We start from the raw sequence: 14,607 nt of genomic DNA, 5'->3' as shown, positions 1-14,607 counted from the left end.
GCAGAAAACGCCCAAAAATCAAGTAGTGAAAATGGTTATTTTCAAACCAGAAAAATGTCTGTCTTTTTTCTTTGAAAATGACCATTTCCTAGATGTTGTTGTGCTTAGTGTGTCTATCTTTTTGGACCATTGAAAACAAAAGTCCAAGTGAAAAACGCACAAACTCAAGCTGTTGGGATGTAGAAGGAGTCAGCATTCTTAGTAGACTGACACAAGCATCCCAGCAGAGCAATGGACTTCACATAAAAGTCCCAGGTACACATCTCACTGTTACCCCTTTATATTGTATGGTGAACCCTCCAAAACCCACCAAAAACCTACTGTACCCAACTGTACACCACTACAGTTGCCCTTATGTCTACAGGTGTCACCTATATGTGGGTACAGTAGGTTTTAGGTTTTTTTTGTGGGGGGGGCTCACACTTTGTACCACAAGTGTAACAGTTAGAGTGGATTATGGGCCTGTGTCCCCTTCTCTACAGTGCACTGCGCCAACCACTAGGCTACTCCAGAGACCTGCTTGCTGCTCTAATAGGACTGGCCATAACATCTGCAGCATATAGGCTGGTATGTGCACATCTTTGGGGGGCGGGAGGGGGTCACTGACCACTGGGAGAAAAAGGGGGATCATTCCTTTATTCTTTCAGTGGTCATCTGGTCATTTAGGGCACTTTTTTGTGGCTTATTTATTATTAATCACCTAAAAGGGGAAAACTATACTTCCTAAGAGTGCAAATCTCGTATACTATATTAACGACGTACGCCTATTAAATATTTTCAATAAATTTATTCAGTATTTCATGACACAAATGTAAATATCCTACAACCCTCAATTCAATCTAAGGAACTCGCTCATTCAAACCTTTCACTTCATCATTCAGCCGCTGTCCATACTGCATACAAATTAAAGTATTGCTAAACCTGGCTCAATGGCTCACTCGCCCTCAACACATTATAAATGTTTTACCAACAGTTGCTTTTAAACTGTGCTGTTACGGTATTAAAGAACCCAGGGCTGAAAGCCTTGAATTAAGGATCAATATCCTTATGTTCTTGCATTGTCCATGTGCGTTATGCAAATGAGTTAGATCTTTTCTACTGGAGAATGATGTCCTCTATAAGAAATATAGTCCTCCAGCCTGGCGAGACTCTTTCAATAACCAAGTGTCCTCACAAATCAGCTCAATGGATCAGCGCGGCTTGAAGAGGGCTTCCTTTTGACTGCATAAAACTTCCATTTATACCTTCTCTCCACCTCCTCGCTCCTTATTTATTATTAAAACAGGTCTAGCTGAAAACATCTTAGTTTTATTCCTGGATGTTGTATCATAGCAGAAAAACGTCCAAGTGTTAGGAATGCCCTAATCCCACCCCAACACCCCCCCACCCCCCGATGCATCTACTTGTGATTTGGACACACTGCAGATGAACTACATAGATAAATGTCTGCAAAATAGGTTTCAAAATTAGCGATTGGAATGTTTTGGCAAGCAAAACGTCAAAATGCTCCTTTATGCCTCTTTTTAAACATTTTTCTCTTTCGAAAATGAGCCCCCATTATGTACACTGAGGACTGGATTTAAAGGGAAGGTGATTACTATCTGCCTTACATTTCCTTTTTATTCCTTTTTATAATTCTCTTTATTTCTGCTACAAGATTATATAATTGAAATGGTATACTATTAAAAAGAACAAAAAAAGAATTTTGATTGTCTGCTTTGATATGTGAAAATATGGGTCAGCAAACTCATAAGTGATACCTTTTTCTAGAACTAACTTAATATGTCCCTGCAAAAAGTTTTGGGGGCTGGTACTAATTTTTGTGAAATTTAGCTATTGGATCCTGGCTCATTTGCAAATTGTAGCTAAATTGTGCAATTAATATTTTGCATGTTGCCATGAGGCAAAATGTGAAAAACCTTAAAAAAGAAGGCACACTTCACGTAGCATCTGCATTGAATTATAATGGAACGTGAAGATAGCCTGAGACAGGGCTTCCCAAACCTGTTCTGGGAACACCACAGCCAGTCAGATAAATTGACATGTATTGGAGATCTAGTAAATGCAGATTATCTTGTGCATGTTCATTGTATTCTTCTGAACACCTGACTGGCTGTAGGGTCCCCAGGACAGGTTTGGGAAGCTCTGGCCTAAGATCTACTGTTGATCAGTCTGTACAGTTTAAACTCGGTATAATTGCATTCTTCACTAACTTGATGAAATGAGGGTAATTCTTGAACGCTTGTTACAATAACAAGGTACAGTAGAGTCCTGATTGTCTGACCGCTTGTTATCCAACATTCCAGATTATCCGACAATCAGATAATCCAGGTTCCACTCCCTCCCTCATCCCAAACAGGATTAGAACTTCTTCCCTTCTGCCCCACACCGCTACACGCAGTGCATCCTTCCTCCTTTCCCTTCAAATGGCAACAGCAGCAGCCTCCCTTCCAGATCCCCACCTGCAGCAGCTATTTTGAAAGCAGAAAGTGCATGGGCGTAAGAATAGAACATAAGAGTAGCCGTACTGGGTCAGACCAATGGTCCATCTAGCCCAGTATCCTGTTTTCCAAACAGTGGCCAAGCCAGGTCACAAGTACTTGGCAGAAACCCAAAACATGGCAATACTCTGTACTACAAATCTCAGGGCAAGTAGTTGCTTCCCATGTCTGTCTCAATAGCAGATCTTGGCTTTTCCTCCAGGAATTTGTCCAAACCATTTTTAAACCCAGATACGCTGACCACTGTTACCACATCCTATAGCAAAGAATTCCAGAGCTTAATTATTCGTTGAGTGAAAAAATATTTGCTCCTATTTGTTTTAAAAGTATTTCCATGTAACTTCCTCGAGTATCCCCTAGTCTTTGTACTTGTGGAACAAGTACTTCTACTCATTCTGCACCACTCAAGATTTTGTAGACCTCAATCATATGTCCCCCTTTCCATCTCTTTTCCCAGCTGAAGAGCCCTAACCTCTTTAGTCTTTCCTCATACGAAAATCCTGCAAACCACGAATAAAAAATGTTTGCCCTGCACACCCCTACTGGGAGCAAAAGAGCTGTAACTTTGCAAAAGTCCTGCAGCTAAGGTAAATTGAATCCTGATACAATGTACCAGAGTGTTGAAGCAAAATTGGAACTCTAACTGTAGTAGAAGAGCTAATATTCAGCATGATAGGGAAATGCAGTCATTTTCAAAAAGAACATTTTTTAAAGGTTGTAGCCTAGACATTTGAATGTAGAACTTGTTATTTTGCTTTCTTCAGGTGACTGGGGTACGTCTGATGCCTCTAATGCTTGGACAGGTTGCAGTGGTGTGGAATGATGAATGCATACATTCAAAGTAAGTAATTAATAATGATGCTGTTATGTTTAGGAAATCAATCAGTACAACAGGAAATACCTTCATGCCTCTACTGTGGCCTGTTTACAAACAAAATACACACCGGATGATAATCAAAGTTAGTTAAGAGAAAGGGAATGGGACTTAATATACCGCCTTTCTGTGGTTTTTCCAACTACATGTGGAGGAGTAGCCTAGTGGTCAGTGCAGTGGATTTTGATCCTGGGGAACTGAGTTCGATTCCCACTGCAGCTCCTTGTGACTCTGGGCAAGTCACTTAACCCTACATTGCCCCTGGTACAAAATAAGTACCTGAATATATGTAAACCGCTTTGAATGTAGTTGCAAAAACCTCAGAAAGGCAGTATATCAAGTTCCATTTCCCTTCCCCTATTTCTTAGGGATCTTCACTACAAATCCCCAAGGCTTGGAGAATAGTGGAGGAGTGGCCTAGTGGTTAGGGTGGCGAACTTTGGTCCTGAGGAACTGAGTTCGATTCCCACTTCAGGCACAGGCAGCTCCTTGTGACTCTGGGCAAGTCACTTAACCCTCCATTGCCCCATGTAAGCCACATTGAGCCTGCCATGAGTGGGAAAGCACAGGGTACAAATGTAACAAAAAATAAAATAAAATAAAAATAAGCTCCTGGAGGGGCAGGGACAGCTGGAGGCTAGAGAAAGGGGGACTACAACTCCCAGAAACCCTGGCAAGGACAGAAGCCTTCTGGGAAGCGGGAGGAGGAAGACTACACATCCCAGGGGGCTGAGGGGGGGGGAGGATTGGTAGATGGATACTGATCAGGGGGAGGGCAGATAGCTGGAGGGAGGGGAGGATTTAATGGAATGGGAATCAGAGAGGAAGGAGGTGTGGAGTTTATGGATACCTCTGCTCTAGCAAAAACAGAGGGAAAAGGTAAATTGAAAGGCTTTGTAACTGCATTATTCTCACAGCTCAAGAAGCCCTGGAAGAAGTTTTTAAGTACATAAGTATTGCCGTACTGGGAAAGACCAAAGGTCCATCGAGCCCAGCATCCTGTTTCCAACAGTGGCCAATCCAGGTCAAAAATACCCGGCAAGATCCCCAAATTGTACAAAACATTTTATACTGCTTATCCCAGAAATAGTGAATTTTCCCCAAGTCAATTTAATAACGGTCTATGGATTTTTCCTTCAGGAAGCCGTCCAAACCCTTTTTAAACTCCGCTAAGCTAACCTCCTGAATTCCAGAGTTTAATTACACGTTGAGTGAAGAAAACGTTTCTCTGATTCGTTTTAAATTTACTACATTGTAGCTTCATCGCATGCCCCCTAGTCCTAGTATTTTTGGAAAGTGTGAACAGACGCTTCACATCTACCCGTTCAACTCTACTCATTATTTTATAGACCTCTATCATATCTCCCCTCAGCCGCCTTTTCTCCAAGCTGAAGAGCCCTAGCCACTTTAGCCTTTCCTCATAGGGAAGTCGTCCCATCCCCTTTATCATTTTCGTTGCCCTTCTCTGCACCTTTTCTAATTCCACTATATCTTTTTTGAGATGCGGCGACCAGAATTGAACACAATATTTGAGGTGCGGTCGCACCGTGGACCGATACAAAGTCATTATAACATCCTCATTTTTGTTTTCCATTCCTTTCCTAATAATACCTAAAATTCTATTTGCTTTCTTAGCTGCAGCAGCACACTGAGCAGAAGGTTTCAACGTATCATCAACGACGACACCTAGATTCCTTTCTTGGTCCATGACTCCTAACGTGGAACCTTGCATGACATAGCTATAATTCAGGTTCCTCTTTCCCACATGCATCACTTTGCACTTGCTCATATTAAACGTCATCAGCCATTTAGACGCCCAGTCTCCCAGTCTCGTAAGGTTCTCTTGTAATTTTTCACAATCCTGTTGCGATTTAACAACTTTGAATAACTTTGTGTCATCAGCAAATTTAATTACCTCACTAGTTACTCCCATCTCTAGGTCATTTATAAATATGTTAAAAAGCAGCAGTCTCAGCTTAGAGCCCTGGGGAACCCCACTAACTACCCTTCTCCATTGAGAATACTGACTATTTAACCCTACTCTCTGTTTTCTATCTTTTAACCAGTTTTTAATTCACAATAGAACACTACCTCCTATCCCTTGACTCTCCAGTTTCCTCTGGAGTCTTTCATGAGGTACTTTGTCAAACGCCTTCTGAAAATCCAGATACACAATATCAACCAGCTCCCCTTTATCCACATGTTTGTTCACCCCTTCAAAGAAATGTAGTAGATTGGTGAGGCAAGATTTCCCTTCACTACCCTTTACAGGCTGTACAAGCGTGAGAGGAAAGAGGGAGAGAACTGCTCTTTGCTGGGGCTGTTCAAGCCTCTCAGGACTTGTTTGACTACAAAGTCTTGATATCTTGAAAGTATAACCTTACTACTCAATCAAAGGTTAAAGAACTTCTTCACTTGGTCAATTATTACTTAACTTCAAATTTCTAATGACCTTTATAAATCACCAATATTTTTTATACAATTATCAACACATGTTGATAATTGTATAAAAATATTGGTGATTTATAAAGGTCATTAGAAATTTGAAGGAAAGTATAACCTTGGCACACCAGTCACAGCTGAAGTCTCTATTATTTTTCTGAAGTCTCTTTTATTGAATAAATCACAGGTAATTTACTCACAGTCAGATGTTCAGAAGTGCTGCCCCAGGGCACAGAGACTCCGTAATTCTGAGAGCTGTTTCAGTGGTTGGAGGTGAGAAATAGTTGAGCAGATAGAAGTATCTCAGAGCTGGGTGACTGGAATGTGTGATATCTCATTAAGGAGGAGATATTTTCAAGGTAAAAAACCAAATTCATTCCAGGGAGTTGGAAGCAGGGCAAGTGCTGGTCTGAAGCAAGATGGTGAATGCCTCATGGCCAGGCAGGTCAAGAAGGCTCGCAAGCCCAGGGAGGAGGAGGCAAAGACCAATCGGGACAGAGCCTGCCATATGTTGGCAAGGGAGGTTCAAGAGGATGGCCCTCGATTGGAGGGAAAGATCATACCTGGCTGACCTCTCAGGACAGAGATACTAAGAATGACCAGGAAATGATAGCAGGTAGACAAAGGAGCCAAGCTTGGCTGAGAGAGAGAGAAGGTCTGGGCAGCCTCACTACCAGTGGTAACCATTCTTATACAGACAGACAAGTGTGGCTGCATTGCCTGTGAACTACATTACACACAATGCCTTGCTCACGTATCTTGTTTTTAAATATAATTTATTTATCAATTTCAAGTTTTACAAGCATTTTACATCTTGAGTAAGAAAAACAGTACATAAATTCAAGGTGGTAAATCCAAAGGAAAATAAAAGAAAAATTATACAATTGTATTGGACCACAATAAGAGTGGGGGTTGGAGCCTTCACATACTCAGGAGATGAGATTCAAAAATATATTTTAAATAAGCACAGCTTAGCAAAATTAAACCATTTATTCCCATTCTGTCTCTCTGATCTAATGCTCAAGGCTAATCATTACTGCCTAGTCTCCGCATGCATTAAATTATCTTTTTCTGAGTAATAAATTGTTTTAAGTGTTCAGGAATTAAATATATTTAACCCCTAAATATTTGATGTTACATTTCCACGGGTAATTCAGGTTGAATGAAGCTCCCAGAGCTAAAGTTGCAGATCGCAGTGCCAAAAAAACTCTTTTCTCCTAGCTTGAGTCTGCTTAGTAACATCTGGGAACACCCAGATTTTTTTCCCATAAAATGGGGTTTGTAAATTCCTCAATGCAAGTTTCCTAACAGATTCCAAGTCTTGCTGGAATATAAATAATACCAAAAGAGTTTGGCGCTCAGTTATTTCTGTTAATGAAGATTCTAATAGATCTGATACATTAAGATCGCGTTGCTCCTGTTGAAGGTTTTGTTCGTCTTCTTTCACCTTTTTTACTGGAAGATAATATATTTTATTCAACGGAGGTATGTTATCTTCAGAAAATTTCAAATTCTCTATTAGATATCTTTTAAAAATTTCCAGTGGAGTATAGATTGGAGTCCTAGGAAAATTCAATAAACAGAGGTTTAACCTCCTATTAAAATGTTCAAAATATTCCAATCTACTATGTATCAGAGTGTTATCTTGTATCAGTTTTACAGTGGTTTCCTTCAACTTAATATTTTCATCAGATAAATGGTTTATCTTATCTGTAACATCACTTTTCATCGTGGCAAAAGCAGAAGATAAAGTCTGAACATTATTCACAAGAGATTCTATCTTACTTGTTGATGACAAGACAGTCTGGAGTATCCCCCATATTGCCTCAAGCGTTACCGGCTCTGTTTGAGCCTTAGATGGTAAAAGGACCTCGGCTAGAGATTCCGCAATAGGGCCCAGTTGAGACACCGCTCCTCCGTCTTCGCGGGATTGTGGTTCACCTCTATGGCTGGCCCCAGCCAGTTGCGGCTGTGGAGAACGCGTCAGAGGGGACAACGAAATGTCCTGTCCCTGGAGCTCAGCTTCTCCTTGCGCTTGTAGCTCAGCAGGACCTCCCGACGCTATCAAATTGGTTCTCGCGAGAAATCCTTTGATCGTTTGTTGAGTTGGTGTAGATGTAAGAACTGGCTGGGCTCCGGTTCTAATAAACGCCTTTCTCTTTGTGTGAGGCATCGTAGGATACAAGTAAGTAGAAAATATTTCTAGTCTAGAGGAAAAAGAAAATTTGAGAAAGGTTTTATCTCCAGCAAACTTCTCGAGGTCACTTGCGGTGTGGTGTTGCTGCTGCCATCTTGCTCTGCCCCCCCCCCCCCCCGCTCACGTATCTTTGCAGTGAGAACTGCAGCGATGATAGTCCTTAGAAATGAGAATAACAGTAAAAGCATTACATACATTTTAGGATCACATTATGAACTGGTGCGAGGCTGTCAGAGGACAGAACACTCCCCGCCTGGTATAGGTAGATACCACTATCATTAATATCACAATTTATCAAATTAATAGCATGCAAAGTCCATTATTTGCATTCAGGCTGTCCACCTGCTGTCACGATCCCAGGCTTTAAACAAACAGTCACGAACTCTGGAACAATGTGGGCCCTTGGTCTACTGTCGTCGAGCGGCGGCAGGAGGCAAAACCTCCCAGGCAGGACTGGACTAACAAACATGCCTTGGCTGGAACTAGATGCTGGGCCGGACTTGGCTTTACAGGAACAGGATTCAGGATACTCGAACAAGCTTGGCAGGAACCGGATTCGGGATACTCAAGCAGGATTCAGGATTTTCAAACAAGCTTGGCAGGAACAGGAGCTGAAAGCAAACAGGGCAGAGACAAGCAGGAAGGGGACTTGAGCTGAAGACAAACAGGGCAGACACAAGCAGGAAGGGGACTGGAGCTGAAGACAAACAGGGCAGACACAAGCAGGATACAAAGCTGACCCACACAGACCAACAACAGAACTAAGGCTGAAGCTAAGGTAGAGGGGACTAGAACAAGCAAGGCAGACTAGGCAGGACACAAAGCTGACCCACAGGTACACAGACTAGAACAAGGCAGAAGTGCTACACTTCTTTATAAACAGGACAGAGGCAGGAAATACACAGAACCCAAAGTGAGGCTTGAAACACACAGGAAAGAAACAATACAGACAGTAGCCAGCACAGCAGCTGACCATCGGGACAAAGGGTGAGTCGTGATCCCTCTCTGACTCACCCTTTGTCCCGAGACAGACAACAACAACACTAGACAACACAAAAGAGAGAGAGAGTCTTTGAGTCTCTGGTCTTCATGGGAGGATGGCGACTCTCTGTGCTTGTGCTTCCTCGGGTGGTCCAAGAAGCGAGATCTTGGTGGTGGGTCAAACGGGCCATTCACTGTAGACAAGATGCTTCGTTGGGTGCGCTGCTGTACTTGGGTGGAGACCCAAAAGGTGAAGATGTCCTTTTTTGGGCCCCAGCTTAGGCCAAAGCTGCGTTGAAATGAGGGTGTGTCCACACCTAAGTCTAGGTCCTTCAGGTCTCTAGCACGGTCTACTGAAAGGAATGACTCATCTTCACTGAACTCTTTGTTCATCATGTTCAGGAACTCTTTATCTTTTATGGAGAAGGCAGGTTCGTCTCCATTTTTGGTGGTCTGGAACACTGAGTTTCCCGGGTGTTCTCCTAAGTCTGCTGGAGAGACTGTCTTGTAGAGTGTTGGGACAATGCTCTGTTCCTTCTGGGCAGGAGCTTCTTTGGTGGTTAAATGGTTGGTACATGGTTCGAACAAGGAAGAGTGCCTGCTTTCTAGGCCATTGGTGGAAAGTACATTGACATTTGACTTTCTTGTTCGCTTGAGGCAGATGTCGCCTACTGTTGTCCAACCCAAGTTGAGTGGGTGTGCATAGAGAGCACTGCATGGGCTCTTGCATAATTCACAGATGTCCAGGTGGTCTGGTACATCTCTGTCCAGCAAGAGCGAGATCTCAGCATCTGGATTTAAGTGTGCAAACTGGTCGGTTATGGGCCTCAGATAAGGGTGATTCCAGGCAGCCTGTAGTGTGGGAATCTCACCCTTGTCATCTGGTATCTGGTCACATTCGACCCAGGTGGGTGACCGTGGCGCAGTGCTGCCATTCATAGTCTCTATCGCGTAACTGCTTGCGGCTTGCCCTGCCGTCTGTACGGCCCTTGCACAAGTTTTGATGCTGTCTGAGGACTAGTTTTGGTGGATGTCGAACAGGTCATAGCACTCTGATCTTGTGGGAGACCTGTTGCTCTGCTCATCTTTGACAACGTACGTTTTGGCTGCTTTGTCACGTCGTCCTTCAAGGTGCACTTCGGTCAGGCACGTCTTGGTGCATGATCGCGGTCTCCTTCGCACACCTTCGTGCATCTTGGAGTGGCTTGGAATGTTGCTGCCTTCTCTTCTTCTGTCTCCCTGCCATAATTCGACTCGGTGTTAGAGTTCGGTTCGGCATCATCTGGGTGTAAGGCATAGATGCTCTGGTTGCTGCCATGTTCTGTACACTTGATAAGTACTTCGCAATCTTTGGCGAGATGATCTGAATTCAAGTCTTCTACACGTGCGGGTGTTTCCTTTCCCAGCCCGTGTGGCATAGTATACATCTCTTGCTTAGGAGTAAGCCTCATACTCGCTATGGCATCCTTGGAATCGGATTTCCATGCCCTGTAACGCACAGGGCGGTCATTGGACTGGGTAAGCTCTGCGCTCCCCAGATCTTTAATAGCCAGATACTCTGCTGGCTCATTTCTTGCTGTGGTTTCGAGCAGCTGACGTCGCTGCTGGTTAGTTGGCTTGCGCCTCTCTGACGCCTGATGAGGAGTGTGGCTGTCCAGCTCCCTCTGGTTTAGGCCAAGGGAGTTCAGCCGATATCCTGCTTGAGAGCGACTGCTCCGGTCCCTTATGTCCCCACCCTGTGTGAAGGCTCAGACTCTGCAAGGAGCGTTCTTGCTCGGGTCCCTTTTGCCCCCACCCTGTGTGAAGGCTCAGACTCTGTGAGGAGCGTTCTTGCTCGGGTCTCTTTTGCCTCCACCCTGTGTGAAGGCTCAGACTCTGTGGCTGAAATGGAGCGTCTCCATTAGTGCATCTTTCTGGAGCAAGTCCCAGTGGTACTGCATCCGTGTGCATACATGCGTGTGGATCACTGTCGTCCGGGCCTGCCTCTGTGGCGCATTTTGCCTTGGGCTCGCTCATTTCAGGTACATTGGACTCTGCTGAGAATGGATCGGGTTCCTCAGGATATGAGGGTTCATCTGACTTGAAATGCTCCAATGAACTGGTAGGTGGTGGAGTGTGTGCCAGCGCATAAGTTTTGGTTCGTAGAGCACAGTCTTCGGAGGCTAAGTGGCTAAGTCGGTTCTTTCTGTCATTCTGACCTAAAGCAACTTTGAGAACCTTGGCCTTTGCCTCAAGCACGACCATTTCTTTGTCTTGCTGGAGCGCTTCTATCATAATCTCCAGTTTAGCCCTTTTACATGCAGCCTCAGCCCTTCTGTATGCTCCTTCTGCTTCAGGGCGGTTTCTTGTTCAATGATGTGGTGGCGAGCTTTGGCCATCTCTGCCAAGGCCCTCGCCTGGAGGGCCGCCACGCTAACTTTCGAGTGGCTGGAGCAGTTTGTTGCACGTGACCTGGAGGATCTTGAGCTTTTGGACGAATGCTTAGAAGAGTGAGGACGCAGGGAGATACTGTCTTGTGGATCTACAATTGCATTTGCTGTTTTCTCTTCAGCTTTGGCTACTTCTGTGCTACGCTTTTGGTCTTTGTCTTCTTGGAATGTCTTTCTCAAAGGACTCTGGGCTAGATGCACTAAACCTTAGGGACCCTCTAACAACCCTTTAACGAACGAAATTCCCAACCGTTGCATGCATTAAAGGCCTTTTTCCAATGAAGCAAGCAGCTAAAGAAAACGAAGTAACTACCATTGTAATGCACGCCCTCCTCTGATGTAAGTTTCCTACGTCAGCGGAGGGCGTGCATAGGAAGTAGGAGAGAGACGTCGGTGGAGGCAGAAGGGAGCGACGATCCGTTGTTTCATCTCGTGCAGCGCCTTCACACAAAGGTGAGAGGCGCTGCACGGCCGGTAAGGCGGAGGGGGGTCCTTTGGAGGGGGGGGAACGGCGGCGATGAACTCGGGGGGGGGCGGAGCAAGGGGTGGAGGATGGCGGGAGGCGGAGCAGTGTTGGGAAAAGAAGAAGATGAACACAGGAAGGGAGGGGGGCCCGGCGCTGCTAAAGTTTAACTTTTTATTTTCAGTTTTTAATTTAGTGAAGGGCGGACGCGTGGAACAGGGGCGATCTGGGGGGGGGGGGGCAAGGCCGTCCATACAGGACGCTTCTGAAGAGCGCCTTTGCCCCCTCCCGATCCTTTTTTAAGGTATGTTTATTTTTCAGGGATGCAGCAGGGAGCGGGGAGCCACGTGTTTGTGGGGGTTTTGTTGTTGTTGTTCTGACGGTTCTGGCATGCGCAGAGCAGCCAGCATAACGCTTGGCTGCTCTGCACATGATTTAAGGGCCGATTACCGAACAGCATTGATACATTGTACTTTTTAAATCCACACCAAACTTGTGCAAATTGTTTTTTTTGAGCATTGTTCGTTTTTTTAAATTCGGTTCGGACTTTAACGTTTGTAATTTTTGTTACGTACGGTTGATGCATCTGGGCCTCTGATCTGTATTTGCCTCATCTAAGAACTGGTAATACTCTTCTGTCTTTTGCTGATAGCGTGCATAGCTGGTCTTAATTGATGACAGACAGGTGTCATTGTCTGCCCCTGCCTTTGAAGCAATATGCATATTTTCTTCCACCTCCCCCCAGAGCTTTATTAAGCGAGGAGTCTGTTCTTGTATGAACGCTGTGCTGGGACTCGCTTGCTGCAGTGGCTTCTTTCTTTGTACTGGGTAAAGGAGCAATCTGCCTTTCAAGCTGCTGAAACCAATACTGGATCAGGTTTCAGTGATAAGTTAATGAGCAGAGGAGATGGGAGAGTAGCTCTGAGTCATAGTTCTCCCTCAATCAGTATCCTACCAAGTAATTGCTTCAGCCTGTTGCCCTGGAGATCTTCAGGGCTCAGATTTCTGACTTGGGCTGGAGGAAGAGGGGAGGGGCAGTGTTGCCAGGTGGGCGGTTCTACCGCCCAATTGGGCGGTTTTCTGCGACCCGCCGCGGGAAATTTTTGCCCGCGGCGGGTTGCGGTTTTTTGGGCTCCTTTTGGGTCTTTTGGCCGGTTTTAAAAGCGGTTTTTTCGGCCACGGGGGGCGGGGTTAGTGACGTTTTGGGCGGGGCTAGTGACGTTTTGGGCGGGGCCGATGACGGGGGAGGTGGGGCTGATGACGGCGGGGGCGGGGGTGATGACGGCGGGGGCGGGGGTGATAACGTGGGGGTGAGGGTGTCAGGGGCGGAGTTTGACTTTGGGCGGGTTTTGGGCTGGATTTGGGCTCGATTGGGTGGGAAAAAATTTTTCCACCTGGCAACCCTGGGGAGGGGGAACTTCCAAGCATCTTCGAAGTGATTAGCACAGAGGTGTGAAACTCAAGCTGGAAGACTGTCTCACTCTGATGTCCTGTTTTAAAGTTCCTGATCAATTCTGTGACAGCCACATTAACTACTTTCATTTCTTAAACTTCTTATACTTGCTTAAAGGTTAAAATGTTCAGAGGTTTGCCAAGACAAAAACAGTTTTTTCTCTTTCTGATTCTTTAGCTGCCTTTGCTTACTGAGACCCAGATGGGAGGGGGTTGCTTCTGTGCAGGGAAAAATACTTAGAAAAACAATAGGAGGGCACTTAACTCAGTCACTCTTAGAAATGCGGTCAGAGCTGGCTAGCACAGTCTCTTAAACACTGGTTTGAGTTTAAACCTCCACAAAACTTCTGCTTTTTCACAAGCTCCACTCTTCTAATAAATGCATTTTAAAATGGTCCCAAGCCTTGCCTTTCTTAGCTACAGTTCATTTGAATGCAGATTAGTAGCTTTTCTACTAAACACACTTAAACAGTTCCAACATTGCTTTTCTTAGCTGCAGGTTCTCTTGAATGCAAATCAATTAACATCCAGACAATACAAGCAGAATTACTTGATTCCCTTTTCACACACTTAACTCTTCTGCTGTTTTCTTTAAATGCAGTTCAGATCAGATGGTTCTTTTAAAAGCGTGATTGTCCTGCTGCAACTTCAACTCCTCAATAGCTATTTAGTTTTTACTTTTTTGTTTTTTACTGTTCAAGCCTCTCAGGCCTTGTTTGACTACAAAGTCTTGATATCTTGAAAGTATAACCTTGGCACACCAGTCACAGCTGAAGTCTCTATTATTTTTCTGAAATCTCTTTTATTGAATAAATCACAGGTAATTTACTCACAGTGAGATGTTCAGAAGTGCTGTCTCAAGAGGTGACTAAGTGCAGCCATACTATGGCAGTCCAGTAATGCAGCCACATCTTTGGAGGCTAATTCCTGACAGCTCCTACATGCCCTTCCACTCCGATCATCATTGATCCTCCCCAACCCCAATCATACCCCTTGATAAATACTAACCAGAATCACATACATCCTGATCCCCCTTCTCCAACCACACCCCCTTGATCACTGGACCCTCAACACTAGAACTCTCTCTTTCTGTCCCTGTAGCCAGTGATCCCAGTCCTGCCCCCTCCCAATGTACTCTGGTCTCCCAAACTCCCCAACCCATGCCAGCCTCTGAACTAGACGTTCCTTGCTGTCTAGTTTATAGGACAGGAGTGGACCCCCCTCCACTACTGCCCCACGTTCAAAAAGAGGGGTTTGACCCCTAGTAC

General features: G+C 44.8%; 1 protein-coding gene across 2 annotated transcripts in view; it reads left to right on the top strand.

Moving 5' to 3' along the window:
- Nucleotides 1–14,607, top strand: part of IDUA (iduronidase alpha-L-) — a 225,068-nt gene that overhangs the window by 205,924 nt on the left and 4,537 nt on the right. For both annotated transcript variants that reach the window (XM_030194465.1, XM_030194464.1), the window contains one exon: nt 3,266–3,342. In XM_030194465.1, the coding sequence (XP_030050325.1) occupies nt 3,266–3,342 (77 nt within the window). The remainder of the gene's footprint in view (nt 1–3,265; nt 3,343–14,607) is intronic.

The sequence above is a fragment of the Microcaecilia unicolor genome, chromosome 2 (assembly GCF_901765095.1).
Source record: "Microcaecilia unicolor chromosome 2, aMicUni1.1, whole genome shotgun sequence".
Lineage (NCBI taxonomy): Eukaryota > Metazoa > Chordata > Amphibia > Gymnophiona > Siphonopidae > Microcaecilia > Microcaecilia unicolor.
Note: the sequence above shows the minus strand (reverse complement) of the source record. Positions and strands in the feature narration are given on the sequence as shown.